The 19,679-nt window shown below is 32.3% G+C and overlaps 2 protein-coding genes across 2 annotated transcripts; both read right to left on the bottom strand.

Moving 5' to 3' along the window:
* Positions 1-2,408: 2,408 nt before the first annotated feature.
* LOC119609168 lies at positions 2,409-8,643 on the bottom strand. Its single transcript, XM_037963886.1, is given in 5 exon segments — positions 2,409-2,623; positions 2,691-2,720; positions 2,723-3,670; positions 8,168-8,281; positions 8,464-8,643. Coding segments are annotated over 5 exon segments (1,368 nt in total). The 5' UTR covers positions 8,546-8,643; the 3' UTR covers positions 2,409-2,429.
* Positions 8,644-15,615: 6,972 nt separating this feature from the next.
* Positions 15,616-19,460, bottom strand: LOC119609169 (mucin-5AC-like). The gene is made up of 3 exons (XM_037963887.1): positions 19,159-19,460; positions 16,024-17,061; positions 15,616-15,905 (listed from the first exon to the last, which is right to left on the bottom strand). The coding sequence occupies exons 1-3, from the start codon at positions 19,211-19,213 to the stop codon at positions 15,697-15,699; spliced, it is 1,302 nt and encodes a 433-aa protein (XP_037819815.1). The 5' UTR covers positions 19,214-19,460; the 3' UTR covers positions 15,616-15,696.
* Between the last annotated feature and the right edge of the window lie 219 nt (positions 19,461-19,679).

Here is a 19,679-nt window from a genome sequence, read left to right on the forward strand (position 1 = left end):
CCTAGACTATAGACTAGACTATAGACTAGACTATAGACTAGACTATAGACTAGACTATAGACTAGACTATAGACTAGACTATAGACTAGACTATAGACTAGACTATAGACTAGACAGACTAGACTATAGACTAGACTAGACTAGACTATAGACTAGACTATAGACTAGACTATAGACTAGACTATAGACTAGACTATAGACTAGACTATAGACTAGACTATAGACTAGACTATAGTACTAGACTATAGACTAGACTATAGACTAGACTATAGACTAGACTATAGACTAGACTATAGACTAGACTATAGACTAGACTATAGACTAGACTATAGACTAGACTATAGACTAGACTATAGACTAGACTATAGACTAGACTATAGACTAGACTATAGACTAGACTATAGACTAGACTATAGACTAGACTAGACTATAGACTATAGACTAGACTAGACTAGACTAGACTATAGACTAGACTATAGACTAGACTATAGACTAGACTATAGACTAGACTATAGACTAGACAATAGACTAGACTATAGACTAGACAATAGACTAGACTATAGACTAGACTATAGACTAGACTATAGACTAGACAATAGACTAGACTATAGACTAGACTATAGACTAGACTATAGACTAGACTATAGACTAGACTATAGACTAGACTATAGACTAGACTATAGACTAGACTATAGACTAGACTATAGACTAGACTATAGACTAGACTATAGACTAGACTATAGACTAGACTATAGACTAGACTAGACTATAGACTAGACTATAGACTAGACTATAGACTAGACTATAGACTAGACTATAGACTAGACTATAGACTAGACTAATAGACTAGACTATAGACTAAGACTATAGACTAGACTATAGACTAGACTATAGACTAGACTATAGACTAGACTATAACTAGAGTATAGATTAGACTATAGACTAGACTATAGACTAGACTAAGACTAGACTATAGACTAGACTATAGACTAGACTATAGACTAGACTATAGACTAGACTATAGACTAGACTATAGACTAGACTATAGACTAGACTATAGACTAGACTATAGACTAGACTATAGACTAGACTATAGACTAGACTAGACTAGATATAGACTAGACTATAGACTAGACTATAGACTAGACTATAGACTAGACTATAGACTAGACTATAGACTAGACTATAGACTAGACTATAGACTAGACTATAGACTAGACTATAGACTAGACTATAGACTAGACTATAGACTAGACTATAGACTAGACTATAGACTAGACTATAGACTAGACTATAGACTAGACTATAGACTAGACTATAGACTAGACTATAGACTAGACTATAGACTAGACTATAGACTAGACTATAGACTAGACTATAGACTAGACTATAGACTAGACTATAGACTAGACTATAGACTAGACTATAGACTAGACTATAGACTAGACTATAGACTAAACTATAGATGAATATTAAAGTAATTTTTGCGAAATTTGAAGTATCAAGTTGTATTGGTTTCCCAGATAAATTAAATTTTATATTTAAATCATGTGGGAGGTGCCAAGTCCCCCATTGAAAGTCCGCCCGTTTACTCTAACCCCCTTATTCACAAACAACATTTTTATTTTATAAAAGGTTTTTCCATACAAAATCTAATTTATAAACCGTTTATAAAGTAAAAAATTTGTTTGTGAATAAGGGGGTTAATATTTAGATGAATGTCAAAGTTTTTCAAGTAAAATTTAAAGATTCTAGCTCTAATAGTTTCTCAGATATACGAATATTTCTATTTAATTCATATGGGGACTTCAAGTCCGCCAGATGAAAGCACGCTCATTTTCCTCTAAAAATGTTCAGATACATATTTTTGTATTTAAATTATATGGGAGGTGCCACGCCCCCTAATGCTAGTCCGCCTACATTTTTCCTAAATAATCATATTAACAGTAAAGTGGCTCCGACAAAATTTGAGGACTCTAACATATATATATATACATATATATAATATAAATAGACTATAGCATGTTTCTGATTATTGACAATACTTCATTCTTTAGACTAAGCTACATTCCACTTACAAAATTTTTGAGTGAATCGGTTTTTATTTGACACTAGGACTCAGGAAATTATAATACATTTTATTTGAAACGAAACATATACAAACACATTTTGTAAGCATATATTCAAAAAGTGATAACTCAATAAATTATACATTAGTAGCATGGAAAGTAAATCATTAATTTGTTCAACAGTACGCAAATATTTTACTCTTCTAAAAACTAGAGTTTTTTGAGTTAGCATTTTTGAATATAATGTCTCGATTGTACTTATATATTTATTTCTGAAAATACTAGTAAATTATAATTAAACAAATAGTGATAAAATATAAAAAAAAAAACGTGAAAACATATAAAATATTTGTAGGGATTTTATTTCAAGTTCCACAATGTAGTCAAAACAATTAGCAATACAGCAAATTGTAAACCGATTTTATTACCAGATGACTTCAACGTATTGCAGTTCTTCTTATAACAAGCATTACATTGAAGATTCTTTTCATCTTTACAGATTGCCTGATTTTGTAAACTGGCATCGACCATACAACCACGAATAGCAACACCGTCTGTTAAAGGGAGATATATTATAATTAATACTTAGGAATCCTATAAGTACAATAATTCAATACTTACTCCAAATACCATGAAAACAACCTTCTTGGCAGAACTAGGGTTAACACGACACTTTTGTTCCGGTACACTTGTTGCATCATTCCAACACTTTTCATTCAAATCACTGCGACACACGATACAAGTGAACTCTGGTGCTTTCTCTTGGCTATTATTGCAACCATTGGAACTGTTGCATTTCTTGCAGTTGTTGCTATCTGTACATTTGTCAACGGTAAGATCTGCATTATCATGTAGACAACCACGTTGAATTTTATCACCACTGATTTGGGTATAACAATATTCGGCTTCATTGTAAAGAAGTTGTTTTTCACAATTCTTCAATTCCGTGGCAGTTTGTTCTTTGAAACATTCGTTAGTTGCATCGTCAGCACTACACTGATGACACTTGAGCACTTGATCATATTTATACTTTAAATTATTGCAATTATCGCTGGAGCAAAAGGCACAACCTTCAGCAGTGTCAGTACATTGATTATCCTTAGTATCGGACTTGCAACCACGTGTCATGTCAGTGTCACTCTTGGCCTTGGTATAACATTGATCCTTTTCTTCGTAATTTGCACATGGTTTGGCAGCTAAATTATTTGCTGCAACATCTACACAGCTACTGCCAGTACATTGATGGCAACGTATGCGTTCTTTGGGGAATATTCCAGTGTTACACATCACACTGTCACATGTTTCACAGATTTTAGGATCGGTGCATTGACTACTATCACTCTCAGTGGCACAACCTCTAACGACAAGTTTGTTATCGATTTTCTTGATACATTTCTTAACGCCCTCACCACAGATTTGATTGTATTTCAGATCGTTAACATTCATATCGGTTTGAGAACACTTTTCATCGGTAGCATCACATTTTTTGCAAATAAGTTGATTGTTTTTTCCATCATCAGTCAGAATGCAATTATTATCGGATGTGCATGTTTTTGCTTCATCGTCTGTTTTGCAACCTCTTACAATGTTGCCATTGGTGTCTAGGAGAAAGAAATTGAAAAATATCAAATATTAATTAGAAAAAGCCTAACAGTTTTATATAAAACTAAATATAACTATAGACGAGACTATAGACTAGGCTTTATACTAGATAATAGACTAGACTTCAGATTAAACTATAGTCTAGACTATAGATTAGAGTATAGACTAGACTATAGACTAGACTGTATACTGGACTATAGACCAGACTATAGACTAGAATATAGACTGGACTATAGACCAGACTATAGACTGGACTATAGACCAGACTATAGACTGGACTATAGACCAGACTATAGACTGGACTATAGACCAGACTATAGACTGGACTATAGACCAGACTATAGACTAGACTATAGACCAGACTATAGACTAGACTATAGACCAGACTATAGACTAGACTATAGACTAGACTATAGACTAGACTATAGACTAGACTATAGACTAGACTATAGACTAGACTATAGACTAGACTATAGACTAGACTATAGACTAGACTATAGACTAGACTATAGACTAGACTATAGACTAGACTATAGACTAGACTATAGACTAGACTATAGACTAGACTATAGACTAGACTATAGACTAGACTATAGACTAGACTATAGACTAGACTATAGACTAGACTATAGACTAGACTATAGACTAGACTATAGACTAGACTATAGACTAGACTATAGACTAGACTATAGACTAGACTATAGACTAGACTATAGACTAGACTATAGACTAGACTATAGACTAGACTATAGACTAGACTATAGACTAGACTATAGACTAGACTATAGACTAGACTATAGACTAGACTATAGACTAGACTATAGACTAGACTATAGACTAGACTATAGACTAGACTATAGACTAGACTATAGACTAGACTATAGACTAGACTATAGACTAGACTATAGACTAGACTATAGACTAGACTATAGACTAGACTATAGACTAGACTATAGACTAGACTATAGACTAGACTATAGACTAGACTATAGACTAGACTATAGAGTAGACTATAGACTAGACTATAGAGTAGACTATAGACTAGAATATAGACTAGACTGTAGACTAGACTATAGACTAGACTATAGACTAGACTATAGACTAGACTATAGACTAGACTATAGACTAGACTATAGACTAGACTATAGACTAGACTATAGACTAGACTGTAGACTAGACTGTAGACTAGACTATAGACTAGACTATAGACTAGACTATAGACTAGACTATAGACTAGACTATAGACTAGACTATAGAGTAGACTATAGACTAGACTATAGAGTAGACTATAGACTAGACTATAGAGTAGACTATAGACTAGACTATAGAGTAGACTATAGACTAGACTATAGACTAGAATATAGACTAGACTATAGACTAGACTATAGACTATACTATAGACTAGACTATAGACTAGACTATAGACTAAATTTGGCCTAAAATGTTTAATTTTTGAATACGTAACAAACGCTTTAAAATTTCTAAAATTCTGTCTAATCTCCGTTGAGCTTATAGGCAATCTGTCACAGTTTTTCTTTGGTTGTCATAGTATTACACCTTTTATCAGTTACTTAAGTTAGTAGTACTTAACGTACATTTTTTGTTATTGTTTTTTATCGCAATGTCTTTAGTATTGTCTATTTAATTTTTAATTATTATACTTATGTATATTTATTTTTAATATCTTAAGTAATTTAAAAAGCCTTTAATAATTTGTTCATTAATAATGATATTCACCTAATTAAGAACTGACTTTAAAGTATTTTACGATTAATAATATTATTTTAAATTAATTCTTGCTTAAAATGTAAATAAAATATGGACAAATAGTATAAAATAATTATAGTGTTATTTATCTTTTGTATAAAATGTTGTAAAGGCAGTTGTAAGTCCTCTAAAACCCACTCAAGTAATAAAGTGTTTTATGCTTATAGCAGTTATAGGCTATATTTAAGTATAGTTCTCTTATGCATTTTCAAACTGACTAATTTATCTAAAATTATCATGACTAATTTACATACATACATATGTACATAAATATGTCAGTTTCGATAACTCATTTGTATGAAATTTTTGGAATTTAAGATTTTTAGTTTCAAAAGTAAGTAAACTCTCTATATAGGGTTTAAATATTGTCTACATGGTCAAAGACCGAGAATATAAAATTTTAATAATAGTAACTAGTACGTGTGTATTTGTTCGTAAAAATACAGATAAGTAAGAAACCTTTATCTTAAATATGTATATACATATTTACAGCGAAAATTTTATTGATGGTAGATATTATTATTAATATTTATTTTGTATTATAAATACAAAAAAATAAAAATTCAATGAACAGGAGTTATACTCATTTCGTTATACCTTTTGTAACATATCGTGATGCAAAAATTCAAGTTTTTAAGTTCAATAACCAGAAATTATAAATAGAATTGAACTAGAATTAATACTGAACTTGAACTGAACTAGAACTGACTAGAACTGAACTAGAACTGAACTAGAACTGAACTAGAACTGAACTAGAACTGAACTAGAACTGAACTAGAACTGAACTAGAACTGAACTAGAACTGAACTAGAACTGAACTAGAACTGACTAGAACTGAACTAGAACTGAACTAGAACTGAACTAGAACTGAACTAGAACTGAACTAGAACTGAACTAGAACTGAACTAGAACTGAACTAGAACTGAACTAGAACTGAACTAGAACTGAACTAGAACTGAACTAGAACTGAACTAGAACTGAACTAGAACTGAACTAGAACTGAACTAGAACTGAACTAGAACTGAACTAGAACGAACTAGAACTGAACTAGAACTGAACTAGAACTGAACTAGAACTGAACTAGAACTGAACTAGAACTGAACTAGAACTGAACTAGAACTGAACTAGAACTGAACTAGAACTGAACTAGAACTGAACTAGAACTGAACTAGAACTGAACTAGAACTGAACTAGAACTGAACTAGAACTGAACTAGAACTGAACTAGAACTGAACTAGAACTGACTAGAACTGAACTAGAACTGAACTAGAACTGAACTAGAACTGAACTAGAACTGAACTAGAACTGAACTAGAACTGAACTAGAACTGAACTAGAACTGAACTAGAAACTGAACTAGAACTGAACTAGAACTGAACTAGAACTGAACTAGAACTGAACTAGAACTGAACTAGAACTGAACTAGAACTGAACTAGAACTGAACTAGAACTGAACTAGAACTGAACTAGAACTGAACTAGAACTGAACTAGAAACTGAACTAGAACTGAACTAGAACTGAACTAGAACTGAACTAGAACTGAACTAGAACTGAACTAGAACTGAACTAGAACTGAACTAGAACTGAACTAGAACTGAACTAGAACTGAACTAGAACTGAACTAGAACTGAACTAGAACTGAACTAGAACTGACTAGAACTGAACTAGAACTGAACTAGAACTGAACTAGAACTGAACTAGAACTGAACGAGAACTGAACTAGAACTGAACTAGAACTGAACTAGAACTGAACTAGAACTGAACTAGAACTGAACTAGAACTGAACTAGAACTGAACTAGAAACTGAACTAGAACTGAACTAGAATGAACTAGAACTGAACTAGAACTGAACTAGAACTGAACTAGAACTGAACTAGAACTGAACTAGAACTGAACTAGAACTGAACTAGAACTGAACTAGAGCTGAACTAGAACTGAACTAGAACTGAACTAGAACTGAACTAGAACTGAACTAGAACTGAACTAGAACTTAACTAGAACTGAACTAGAACTGAACTAGAACTGAACTAGAACTGAACTAGAACTGAACTAGAAATGAACTAGAACTGAACTAGAACTGAACTAGAAACTGAACTAGAAATGAACTAGCTAAACTAGAACTGAACTAGAACTGAACTAGAACTGAACTAGAGCTGAACTAGAACTGAACTAGAAATGAACTAGAACTGAACTAGAATAAGTATCGGCTTGTCCCTAGTAATTCTAATTCAAAAGTCTTGTATATTTAGTACATGTTCCTTTGTGTTAAAAGTATTAGATCTTGAAGAGATAAGCTAAGCCTTATTTTAAATAAGTTACATATTTTGGAGGTGGCTAGTCGTTGTAGCCTTTTGGTGCTTTTCTTCTGTAGAAGCGTACAAATAATTCGGTATAACCCACTAAATTATTATCAGTTATTTTTCTATACTATACTTCTATCACTTGGTTAACTTTTACTGATTATTAAAACGAATATAATAAATTTGTTTAAAAGATTAGTCATAACTAGAGTATTGACAAATCAAAGGTATAATTTTACGATTTTTTCGACACGTTAAAGGAAAAACTTGATGGTGAAATACTTAAGCTAAATACACGTCTAAGTTTTCAAATATAAATTCTAGTTAATCTGATATTAGAGCTTTTGAAAAACTTTATTAGAGAAAAGAGAATTGATTTCATTCTTATAAACTTTGCTGAAGGGGTTTTGACCTCAAAATGAATACTTACCAATTTGTGTAAAGCATTTTGTATATGTCTTTTCATCTGCAGGACAATCTTTAGCCGTTTCTCCTAGAGTTGTACTACATTTTACATCACCTCCACACTGTATACATTGAAGTCCTTAAAATATAAAAAACAGATTTATTAATAAATATATAGAAATACTCCATATGTATGCATATGTTAAAATATCAAGGCCTTTTTATAAATTTATAAATATTATATTATTCAAAACACCAGGCCATAACCAATTGCTTATTTTTGCTATTTGTTGTAATAAAATTTTATTAACTAAAACTTACCAGCAGCTGGTAGCACTAACTGCATTAGAACTATAACAATTAAACAAATATATTTTGCATATTTTTCACTTGAAAACATCATGTTTTTCCGCTCTCGTTTTAAATTATTTAATTAAAATTCGATATCTTTTTCACCGCAATAAATAACGTTGTTAACACTTTCAGTTTTTCTAGTTGACTGTTAATATTTGGTTTGATTTGACCATAAAGACTTCATTTAATTTGTTTGAAAGTTCTTATCAATTGACAAATAACTCGCAATTGTTAACAGCCGGAGCAAATGATAAGATTTTTTCTCATTTTAGTCAAATTGTTTAGTTGTACTGATTATACTATGTTAAATTAAGCAGAAAATGTTAATAACAGTAAAGAATTTTATTAATGTTTTAGAAAGTTTGCCAGTTACTGTTATAACCGTTATTTTTGAATTTGAAATGGGTGAGTCAGCGAAAGTGCCTTTAGTTTAGCCAAAAAATTAACTTTATGTTTTCACTTAAAAAATCGATATTTGGTGGGAAATTGAAGTGATCACAGATTTTCTTTCTTTTTGTCCTAGAGCCTCTAGTTCAGCCAGAAAATGGACTTTTATGTTTTCACTCAAAAAATACGATTTTGGTGGGAAATTGAAGTGATCACAGATTTTCTTTCTTTTTGTCCTAGCGCCTTTAGTTTAGCCAGAAAATGGTCTTTTATGTTTTCACTCATACATCGATGGGAAATTAAAGTGATCACAGATTTTCTTTCTTTTTGTCCTAGCGCCTTTAGTTTAGCCAGAAAATGGACTTTTATGTTTTCACTCAAAAAATACGATTTTGGTTGGAAATTGAAGTGATCACAGATTTTCTTTCTTATTGTCATAGCGCCTCTAGTTTAGCCAGAAAATGGACTTTTATGTTTTCACTCAAAAAATACGATTTTGGTGGGAAATTGAAGTGATCACAGATTTTCTTTCTTTTTGTCCTAGAGCCTCTAGTTTAGCCAGAAAAAGGACTTTTATGTTTTCACTCAAAAAATCGATGATTGATGGGAAATTGAAGTGATCACAAATTTTCTTTCTCTTTGTCCTAGCGCCGTTAGTTTAGCCAAAAAATGGACCTTTATGTTTTCACTCAAAAAATCGATGTTTGGTGGGAAATTGAAGTGATCACAGATTTTCTTTCTTTTTGTCCTAGCGCCTTTAGTTTAGCCAAAAAATGGACTTTTATGTTTTCACTCATAAATTGAAGTGATCACAGATTTTCTTTCTTTTGTCCTAGCGCCTTTAGTTTAGCCAGAAAATGGACTTTTATGTTTTTACTAAAAAAATCGATTTTTGGTGGGAAATTGAAGTGATTACAGATTTTCTTTCTTTTTGTCCTAGCGCCTTTAGTTTAGCCAGAAAATGGACTTTTATGTTTTCACTCAAAAAATCGATATTTGGTGGGAAATTGAAGTGATCACAGATTTTCTTTCTTTTTGTCGTAGCGCCTTTGGTTTAGCCAGAAAATGGACTTTTATGTTTTCACTCAAAAAATCGATATTTGGTGGGAATTTGAAGTGATCACAGATTTTCTTTCTTTTTGTCCTAGCGCTTTGGTTTAGCCAGAAAATGGACTTTTATGTTTTCACTCAAAAAATCGATGTTTGATGGGAAATTGAAGTGATCACAGATTTTCTTTCTTTTTGTCGTAGCGCCTCTAGTTTAGCCAGAAAATGGACTTTTAGGTTTTCACTCAAAAAATAAATTTTTGGTGGGAAATTGAAGTGATCACAGATTTTCTTTCTTTTTGTCCTAGCGCTTCTAGTTTAGCCAAAAAATGGACTTTTATGTTTTCACTCAAAAAATCAATTTTTGGTGGGAAATTGAAGTGATCACAGATTTTTTTCTTTTTGTCCTAGCGCCTTTAGTTTAGCCAGAAAATGGACTTTTATGTTTTCACTCAAAAAATCGATATTTGGTGGGAATTTGAAGTGATCACAGATTTCTTTCTTTTTGTCCTAGCGCTTTGGTTTAGCCAGAAAATGGACTTTTATGTTTTCACTCAAAAAATCGATGTTTGATGGGAAATTGAAGTGATCACAGATTTTCTTTCTTTTTGTCCTAGCGCTTCTAGTTTATCCAGAAAATGGACTTTTATGTTTTCACTCAAAAAATCAATTTTTGGTGGGAAATTGAAGTGATCACAGATTTTCTTTCTTTTTGTCCTAGCGCCTTTAGTTTAGCCAGAAAATGGACCTTTATGTTTTCACTCAAAAAATCGATATTTGGTGGGAAATTGAAGTGATCACAGATTTTCTTTCTTTTTGTCGTAGCGCCTTTGGTTTAGCCAGAAAATGGACTTTTATGTTTTCACTCAAAAAATCGATATTTGGTGGGAATTTGAAGTGATCACAGATTTTCTTTCTTTTTGTCGTAGCGCTTTGGTTTAGCCAGAAAATGGACTTTTATGTTTTCACTCAAAAAATCGATATTTGGTGGGAATTTGAAGTGATCACAGATTTTCTTTCTTTTTGTCGTAGCGCTTTGGTTTAGCCAGAAAATGGACTTTTATGTTTTTACTAAAAAAATCGATTTTTGGTGGGAAATTGAAGTGATCACAGATTTTCTTTCTTTTTGTCCTAGCGCCTCTAGTTTAGCCAGAAAATAGACTTTTATGTTTTCACTCAAAAAATCAATTTTTGGTGGGAAATTGAAGTGATCACAGATTTTCTTTCTTTTTGTCCTAGCGCCTTTAGTTTAGCCAGAAAATGGACTTTTATGTTTTCACTCAAAAAATCGATTTTTGGTGGGAAATTGAAGTGATCACAGATTTTCTTTCTTTTTGTCCTAGCGCCTTTAGTTTAGCCAGAAAATGGACTTTTATGTTTTCACTCAAAAAATCGATTTTTGGTGGGAAATTGAAGTGATCACAGATTTTCTTTCTTTTTGTCCTAGCGCCTTTAGTTTAGCCAGAAAATGGATTTTTATGTTTTCACTCAAAAAATCGATTTTTGGTGGGAAATTGAAGTGATCACAGATTTTCTTTCTTTTTGTCCTAGCGCCTCTAGTTTAGCCAGAAAATGGACTTTTATGTTTTCACTCAAAAAATCGATGTTTGATGGGAAATTGAAGTGATCACAGATTTTCTTTCTTTTTGTCGTAGCACCTCTAGTTTAGCCAGAAAATGGACTTTTATGTTTTTACTAAAAAAATCGATTTTTGGTGGGAAATTGAAGTGATTACAGATTTTCTTTCTTTTTGTCCTAGCGCCTCTAGTTTAGCCAGAAAATGGACTTTTATGTTTTCACTCAAAAAATCAATTTTTGGTGGGAAATTGAAGTGATCACAGATTTTCTTTCTTTTTGTCGTAGCACCTCTAGTTTAGCCAGAAAATGGACTTTTATGTTTTTACTAAAAAAATCGATTTTTGGTGGGAAATTGAAGTGATCACAGATTTTCTTTCTTTTTGTCCTAGCGCCTCTAGTTTAGCCAGAAAATAGACTTTTATGTTTTCACTCAAAAAATCAATTTTTGGTGGGAAATTGAAGTGATCACAGATTTTCTTTCTTTTTGTCCTAGCGCCTTTAGTTTAGCCAGAAAATGGACTTTTATGTTTTCACTCAAAAAATCGATTTTTGGTGGGAAATTGAAGTGATCACAGATTTTCTTTCTTTTTGTCCTAGCGCCTTTAGTTTAGCCAGAAAATGGATTTTTATGTTTTCACTCAAAAAATCGATTTTTGGTGGGAAATTGAAGTGATCACAGATTTTCTTTCTTTTTGTCCTAGCGCCTCTAGTTTAGCCAGAAAATGGACTTTTATGTTTTCACTCAAAAAATCGATGTTTGATGGGAAATTGAAGTGATCACAGATTTTCTTTCTTTTTGTCCTAGCGCCTTTAGTTTAGCCAGAAAATGGATTTTTATGTTTTCACTCAAAAAATCGATTTTTGGTGGGAAATTGAAGTGATCACAGATTTTCTTTCTTTTTGTCCTAGCGCCTCTAGTTTAGCCAGAAAATGGACTTTTATGTTTTCACTCAAAAAATCGATGTTTGATGGGAAATTGAAGTGATCACAGATTTTCTTTCTTTTTGTCGTAGCACCTCTAGTTTAGCCAGAAAATGGACTTTTATGTTTTTACTAAAAAAATCGATTTTTGGTGGGAAATTGAAGTGATTACAGATTTTCTTTCTTTTTGTCCTAGCGCCTCTAGTTTAGCCAGAAAATGGACTTTTATGTTTTCACTCAAAAAATCAATTTTTGGTGGGAAATTGAAGTGATCACAGATTTTCTTTCTTTTTGTCGTAGCACCTCTAGTTTAGCCAGAAAATGGACTTTTATGTTTTTACTAAAAAAATCGATTTTTGGTGGGAAATTGAAGTGATCACAGATTTTCTTTCTTTTTGTCCTAGCGCCTCTAGTTTAGCCAGAAAATAGACTTTTATGTTTTCACTCAAAAAATCAATTTTTGGTGGGAAATTGAAGTGATCACAGATTTTCTTTCTTTTTGTCCTAGCGCCTTTAGTTTAGCCAGAAAATGGACTTTTATGTTTTCACTCAAAAAATCGATTTTTGGTGGGAAATTGAAGTGATCACAGATTTTCTTTCTTTTTGTCCTAGCGCCTTTAGTTTAGCCAGAAAATGGATTTTTATGTTTTCACTCAAAAAATCGATTTTTGGTGGGAAATTGAAGTGATCACAGATTTTCTTTCTTTTTGTCCTAGCGCCTCTAGTTTAGCCAGAAAATGGACTTTTATGTTTTCACTCAAAAAATCGATGTTTGATGGGAAATTGAAGTGATCACAGATTTTCTTTCTTTTTGTCGTAGCACCTCTAGTTTAGCCAGAAAATGGACTTTTATGTTTTTACTAAAAAAATCGATTTTTGGTGGGAAATTGAAGTGATTACAGATTTTCTTTCTTTTTGTCCTAGCGCCTCTAGTTTAGCCAGAAAATGGACTTTTATGTTTTCACTCAAAAAATCGATATTTGGTGGGAATTTGAAGTGATCACAGATTTTCTTTCTTTTTGTCCTAGCGCTTTGGTTTAGCCAGAAAATGGACTTTTATGTTTTCACTCAAAAAATCAAGTTTGGTGGGAAATTGAAGTGATCACAGATTTTCTTTCTTTTTGTCCTAGCGCCTTTAGTTTAGCCAGAAAATGGACTTTTATGTTTTCACTCAAAAAATCGATTTTTGGTGGGAAATTGAAGTGATCACAGATTTTCTTTCTTTTTGTCCTAGCGCCTTTAGTTTAGCCAGAAAATGGACTTTTATGTTTTCACTCAAAAAATCGATTTTTGGTGGGAAATTGAAGTGATCACAGATTTTCTTTCTTTTTGTCCTAGCGCCTTTAGTTTAGCCAGAAAATGGATTTTTATGTTTTCACTCAAAAAATCGATTTTTGGTGGGAAATTGAAGTGATCACAGATTTTCTTTCTTTTTGTCCTAGCGCCTCTAGTTTAGCCAGAAAATGGACTTTTATGTTTTCACTCAAAAAATCGATGTTTGATGGGAAATTGAAGTGATCACAGATTTTCTTTCTTTTTGTCGTAGCACCTCTAGTTTAGCCAGAAAATGGACTTTTATGTTTTTACTAAAAAAATCGATTTTTGGTGGGAATTTGAAGTGATCCCAGATTTTCTTTCTTTTTGTCGTAGCGCTTTGGTTTAGCCAGAAAATGGACTTTTATGTTTTCACTCAAAAAATCGATGTTTGATGGGAAATTGAAGTGATCACAGATTTTCTTTCTTTTTGTCCTAGCGCCTTTAGTTTAGCCAGAAAATGGACTTTTATGTTTTCACTCAAAAAATCGATATTTGGTGGGAATTTGAAGTGATCACAGATTTTCTTTCTTTTTGTCCTAGCGCTTTGGTTTAGCCAGAAAATGGACTTTTATGTTTTCACTCAAAAAATCGATGTTTGATGGGAAATTGAAGTGATCACAGATTTTCTTTCTTTTTGTCCTAGCGCTTCTAGTTTAGCCAGAAAATGGACTTTTATGTTTTCACTCAAAAAATCGATATTTGGTGGGAATTTGAAGAGATCACAGATTTTCTTTCTTTTTGTCGTAGCGCCTCTAGTTTAGCCAGAAAATGGACTTTTAGGTTTTCACTCAAAAAATCAATTTTTGGTGGGAAATTGAAGTGATCACAGATTTTCTTTCTTTTTGTCCTAGCGCTTCTAGTTTAGCCAAAAAATGGACTTTTATGTTTTCACTCAAAAATTAGGATTTTGGTGGGAAATTGAAGTGATCACAGATTTTCTTTCTTTTTGTCCTAGCGCCTTTAGTTCAGCCAGAAAATGGACTTTTATGTTTTCACTCAAAAAATCAATTTTTGGTGGGAAATTGATATGATCACAGATTTTCTTTTTTTTTGTCCTAGCGCCTTTAGTTTAGCCAAAAAATGGACTTTTATGTTTTCACTCAAAAAATCAATTTTTGGTGGGAAATTGATATGATCACAGATTTTCTTTCTTTTTGTCCTAGCGCCTTTAGTTTAGCCAGAAATGGACTTTTAGGTTTTCACTCAAAAAATCGATGTTTGATGGGAAATTGAAGTGATCACAGTTTTTCTTTCTTTTTGTCGTAGCGCCTCTAGTTTAGCCAGAAAATGGACTTTTAGGTTTTCACTCAAAAAATCGATGTTTGATGGGAAATTGAAGTGATCACAGATTTTCTTTCTTTTTGTCGTAGCACCTCTAGTTTAGCCAGAAAATGGACTTTTATGTTTTTACTAAAAAAATCGATTTTTGGTGGGAAATTGAAGTGATTACAGATTTTCTTTCTTTTTGTCCTAGCGCCTTTAGTTTAGCCAGAAAATGGACCTTTATGTTTTCACTCAAAAAATCGATATTTGGTGGGAAATTGAAGTGATCACAGATTTTCTTTCTTTTTGTCGTAGCGCCTTTGGTTTAGCCAGAAAATGGACTTTTATGTTTTCACTCAAAAAATCGATATTTGGTGGGAATTTGAAGTGATCACAGATTTTCTTTCTTTTTGTCCTAGCGCTTTGGTTTAGCCAGAAAATGGACTTTTATGTTTTCACTCAAAAAATCAAGTTTGATGGGAAATTGAAGTGATCACAGATTTTCTTTCTTTTTGTCGTAGCGCCTCTAGTTTAGCCAGAAAATGGACTTTTAAGTTTTCACTCAAAATATTGATTTTTGTTGTGAAATAAAAGGAATAATTTAGTATTGTTGTATTCTTAATTATTTATTTTTCCACATTAATATAAAACTAATTATTTTAAAAAATATTATACAAATATATAAAATCACATTAAAAATTTAACAGATATGGCCAAGAATAGTGTTAAAATGGAAAACTGCAGCATGGAACTGGAATTGCATAAATTATTCATGCAAACTTTGCAGGAGTCTTTAATCATGTTCTCTTCGCCGACCTTATCAGCAACCACTTCACAGGCAGATTTTTCAGTTGGTATGGCAACACAGCCCTTTTTCAGTTTGGTTTTATCATTGTCTGTTGAAGGAAAAATAATAATAATAGTAATTAATTTATTTGTAAAATCAATTAAATCTTTAGTAGAGAAAGATAATAAATCCGAACTTTTGATGATTTGATTTAACTTGAAACTAACCTTTATATTCCACAGAGTAACAGCTATAGCCGATTCCGCTGGTATCGCGACGACTACGGGAAATACGACGATAATTGTTTAGTAATATAGCTGATGGAGAAATTGAACGTTTTGATTTGGTATTAACAGTTTTTGTTTCGGCTGTATTGGTTGTTGTTGTAGAATCTGCAGTTGTGGTTACTGGTGAGGAAACGGTTGTTGTTTCTGGTTCGTTGGTAGTCAATTCGGATTTTACAGTTGTTGTTAAAGGAGAATTACCAATTGTAGTTTCGGTTGCAATGGTTGTTGTTGCAGGACCTGAGGTTGGGGTTTCTGGTGCTGAAACAGTTGTTGTTTCGGGTTGAACTGTAGATGGTGCTGTTACCGGATCGTCAACAGTAGTCGATTCTGGCTCAACTGTCCCCAAAGTCGTTGTTATCGGATCTTTAATAGTTGTAGATTCGGGTTTAATGCTTGTTGTTTCGGGTTGTGAAGTTGTTGTTTCTGGAGCACCAGTTGTTGTTGATTCAGGTGTGTTAGTTGTAGTAATAGTTTCTAAAGTTGTTGTTTCTGGAGTACCAGTTGTTGTTGATTCAGGTGTATTAGTTGTCGTTTCTGTAGCACCAGTTGATGTTGATTCAGGTGTATTAGTTGTTGTAACAGATCCTGAAGTGGTTGTTTCCGGAGCACTAGTAGTTGTTATTTCAGGACTAGCTTCCGATGTTGTTTCACTTCCAATTGTTGTCGTTTCTGGAGCAATTGTTGTTGTTGGTGCTGCAGATTCAGTAGTCGTTGTTGCGCCTGAGCCTGTTGTTGATTCAGGACTTTCTGTAGTCGATGCTGTTTCGCCAGATTCCGTTGTTGTTTCCGGTTCTCCTGAACCTGATTCAGTTGTTGTATCATGTGATTCGGTAGTTTCCGTTCCACTTGTTGATTCCGTTGTTGATACTGGCTCAGGTTCTGGTGTTGTTATTTCCTCAGGTCCACAAGATTCTTTGGTCATTTTTGAAATATCGGAGCAATCGTCGCCATCGCAAACGTAACATTGTAAAATTTCAGCTAAAAATAAATTAATCTTATTTAGTTCTATAGTTCCTAATTTTAAAATTATTATTTTTTAGTTTCAAATTTCGTTGAATAGTTTTTATTGAGACAAAATATATGTTTTTAATTACAAACATAATTTAAAATGATTCATTTGAAATGAAAAATTTATAAAAATCTATAACAAGAAGCAACATGACTTTGATTTTATCTTAATTTTATTGATATCTTTGTTTTATTACATTAACATTTTTTTTAATAATAAAATGTCTATTATATTTCGCAATACACTGGAAAAATGAACAGTTCTAGTTCTAGTTCAGTTCTAATTCAGTTCTAGTTCAGTTCTAGTTCAGTTCTAGTTCAGTTCTAGTTCTAGTTCAGTTCTAGTTCAGTTCTAGTTCAGTTCTAGTTCAGTTCTAGTTCAGTTCTAGTTCAGTTCTAGTTCAGTTCTAGTTCAGTTCTAGTTCAGTTCTAGTTCAGTTCTAGTTCAGTTCTAGTTCGGTTCTAGTTCAGTTCTAGTTCAGTTCTAGTTCTGTTCTAGTTCAGTTCTAGTTCAGTTCTAGTTCAGTTCTAGTTCAGTTCTAGTTCAGTTCTAGTTCAGTTCTAGTTAAGTTCTAGTTCAGTTCTAGTTCAGTTCTAGTTCAGTTCTAGTTAAGTTCTAGTTCAGTTCTAGTTCAGTTCTAGTAGTCAGTTCTAGTTCAGTTCTAGTTCAGTTCTAGTTCAGTTCTAGTTCAGTTCTAGTTCAGTTCTAGTTCAGTTCTAGTTCAGTTCTAGTTCAGTTCTAGTTCAGTTCTAGTTCAGTTCTAGTTCAGTTCTAGTTCAGTTCTAGTTCAGTTCTAGTTCAGTTCTAGTTCAGTTCTAGTTCAGTTCTAGTTCAGTTCTAGTTCAGTTCTAGTTCAGTTCTAGTTCAGTTCTAGTTCAGTTCTAGTTCAGTTCTAGTTCAGTTCTAGTTCAGTTCTAGTTCAGTTCTAGTTCAGTTCTAGTTCAGTTCTAGTTCAGTTCTAGTTCAGTTCTAGTTCAGTTCTAGTTCAGTTCTAGTTCAGTTCTAGTTCAGTTCTAGTTCAGTTCTAGTTCAGTTCTAGTTCAGTTCTAGTTCAGTTCTAGTTCAGTTCTAGTTCAGTTCTAGTTCAGTTCTAGTTCAGTTCTAGTTCAGTTCTAGTTCAGTTCTAGTTCAGTTCTAGTTCAGTTCTAGTTCAGTTCAGTTCTAGTTCAGTTCTAGTTCAGTTCTAGTTCAGTTCTAGTTCAGTTCTAGTTCAGTTCTAGTTCAGTTCTAGTTCAGTTCTAGTTCAGTTCTAGTTCAGTTCTAGTTCAGTTCTAGTTCAGTTCTAGTTCAGTTCTAGTTCAGTTCTAGTTCAGTTCTAGTTCAGTTCTAGTTCAGTTCTAGTTCAGTTCTAGTTCAGTTCTAGTTCAGTTCTAGTTCAGTTCTAGTTCAGTTCTAGTTCAGTTCTAGTTCAGTTCTAGTTCAGTTCTAGTTCAGTTCTAGTTCAGTTCTAGTTCAGTTCTAGTTCAGTTCTAGTTCAGTTCTAGTTCAGTTCTAGTTCTGTTCTAGTTCAGTTCTAGTTCAGTTTATCACAAGTTCCAAGATGACACAGATCAAAAAATTTGAATAAATTCAAAACCTAGAGACCAAACACTGGAATTGAATCTGGACACAGAATTCATCCATCGCATCAGGTGTTCAAGAATATGATATTTCGATAAACTGATCTGAGGCCAGATTCATACTATGCTCTGCTCAATCTTGGTTGGTCTGTGTAATTAAAGGATCTGAAATAGTTCCCATTAAACTCTCTCTAGAATATTTTATTTTATGAAAAGTAAATAAAAAATTCAAGTACTTTTTCCTGATGCTGAGATTTTAATTTAATTTTTTTAATTAAAATCTTGATTTATAATATTAATAATTATTTTATTAATATTTTCCATATGTTATTAAAATTTTGAACGTTTTTGTTGTATTTTTTAATATATTGTTTAATTTATTTAAAAAGTTTATTAATTTAGAATTCACATATTAAAACTTTTATAGATTTTTTTATTCACAGACATTTGTTTAATCTTTTAAAAAAAATCAGTTTTCAAAACTGAATTTCCATTCAAATTTCGTACCTTTGGAATGGGTCACTGTCAGTGCCGCTAGTAAAAATATATAAAATAATTTCATTTTTTATATATTTTACTTAATTTTGTTTTTAAAAAAATATGTTCTTTTAAATATTAAAAAGTATTAGCAAATTTCTTTAATACTTTTAAATTTTTTTGTCTATTATTCTAACGAGTATTTATTCTTCGTTCTTTAAACGATCTTTTCACCACAATTGTCTACAATAATTTGACAATATCGATAAAGAGCACAGACGTTCGTATTGCCACGGCTTTTAAATTATTACTAACAATTAATTTGTTAACAACAAATGGTTTTTATCATTTCTTTTGCATTTCCGATAGATTCTATACAGCAAACGAGGCGATTGTACTATAAGCGAGTTATATGCGTTAGGGCTTGCTCCGCTTTTCCCCCTATCAATTGCTAATAGTTTTTTTTTTGAGATAAAATTGTGTAAAATACTGATTTCGTTTGTTTTTCTTGTATGGCCAACATCTCTATAACGATAATAATAAATATGTAT

The sequence above is a fragment of the Lucilia sericata genome, unplaced genomic scaffold (genome assembly GCF_015586225.1).
Source record: "Lucilia sericata isolate MDLA Ls3-8-SP2 unplaced genomic scaffold, ASM1558622v1 Contig000946F_arrow, whole genome shotgun sequence".
NCBI classification, from domain to species: Eukaryota; Metazoa; Arthropoda; class Insecta; order Diptera; family Calliphoridae; genus Lucilia; species Lucilia sericata.

Coding starts and splice junctions, on each gene's coding strand:
- LOC119609169 (XM_037963887.1), bottom strand. CDS start 19,213: ATGAAATTATTTTATATATTTTTACTAGCGGCACTGACAGTGACCCAT. Junction 17,062..19,158: donor GACAGTGACCCATTCCAAAG/GTACGAAATTTG, acceptor ATTTATTTTTAG/CTGAAATTTTACAATGTTAC. Junction 15,906..16,023: donor TTACTCTGTGGAATATAAAG/GTTAGTTTCAAG, acceptor TTCCTTCAACAG/ACAATGATAAAACCAAACTG.